Raw genomic sequence first — 1,101 nt, forward strand, 5'->3', positions numbered from 1 at the left:
GTTAAACTTTCCATTAAAAAAACTTATAAATCGTTCATTTTTTTCTTTCCATTATTATAGTAAGCTGCCTTCAGCCAGTCAGTTTCGCAATTGTTTAGCGTTTGTGCAGCGAAAACATGCATTTTATTAGTTTTACTACCCAGTTTGCAGTCATGCATTACAGAACTTGACCATGGCCTAATAACGCACCCTCTGATCTGCACAATTAGAAATTCGACCGTGGCTGTAGTGTGCTTTGCCGTTACTGTCTGTCTTATTATTATTCACCGACATATCGATTTATCGATTAATTGGCTAGCTTCTGTTTACTCTGTATTTAACCTTTAATTACATACTTTAATGTATTACCTAATCCCTCTGTTATGCAAATTATGTAAATTACACTTAACTTCAACTAGGTAATAGTTATCTAAAAGCTTAGAAAATAAATCGACTATAAATTAAAATTTTTATTTCAGTGGTGATCCAATTCCCCATGTTAATTACACCGAGACCGAAAACAAAACTTGGAAGTCGGTGTTCAACACTGTCCTTGAACTGATGCCGAAGCACGCCTGCATCGAGTATCGTCGCGTATTCAAACTCCTTCAGGAGGAGGACATATTCGTTCCTGATCGCATCCCGCAACTCGAAGAAATGTCTCAGTTTCTTCAGCGTCAAACCGGATTTACTCTTCGCCCAGCAGCTGGCCTGTTAACGGCTAGGGACTTTTTGGCCTCCCTCGCTTTCCGTATTTTCCAGAGCACTCAATACGTCCGACATGTCAACTCACCCTTCCACACCCCTGAACCGTAAGTTCGCTTTGATGAATTATTTCTCTTTTAAAGGTTTTTCTTGTTTCTGATTTCTGCAAAATTGTGGGCGTACAACTTCAGACTTAAATTCGTTATTATTATTGCAGTACCTATACTGGTAACACCCGTTCAATATGGAAAACTATTAACGATTCTAATGTAAGAGTATTAATGCACTGAGTTACACTATCTGTTCTAAGATATGCAGTATTTTTTCACGGTGAATATTAAGTGAGATATAAGCGAGTGAGAAATGAGTCGAATTTGAGAATAATAAGCGGAATCTGCGATTAAAGCCGTTTAAAAT

General features: G+C 37.7%; 1 protein-coding gene across 1 annotated transcript; it reads left to right on the forward strand.

Moving 5' to 3' along the window:
• Positions 1-458: 458 nt before the first annotated feature.
• Positions 459-810, forward strand: LOC112906215 (tyrosine 3-monooxygenase-like; the record flags this gene model as incomplete). The annotated part of the gene is made up of 1 exon (XM_025980018.1): positions 459-810. A coding segment is annotated over one exon (337 nt), but the record flags the coding sequence as incomplete, so codon positions are not given.
• Positions 811-1,101: the final 291 nt, after the last annotated feature.

Source organism: Agrilus planipennis, unplaced genomic scaffold (assembly GCF_000699045.2).
Source record: "Agrilus planipennis isolate EAB-ADULT unplaced genomic scaffold, Apla_2.0 scaffold2589, whole genome shotgun sequence".
In the NCBI taxonomy this organism is placed as follows: domain Eukaryota; kingdom Metazoa; phylum Arthropoda; class Insecta; order Coleoptera; family Buprestidae; genus Agrilus; species Agrilus planipennis.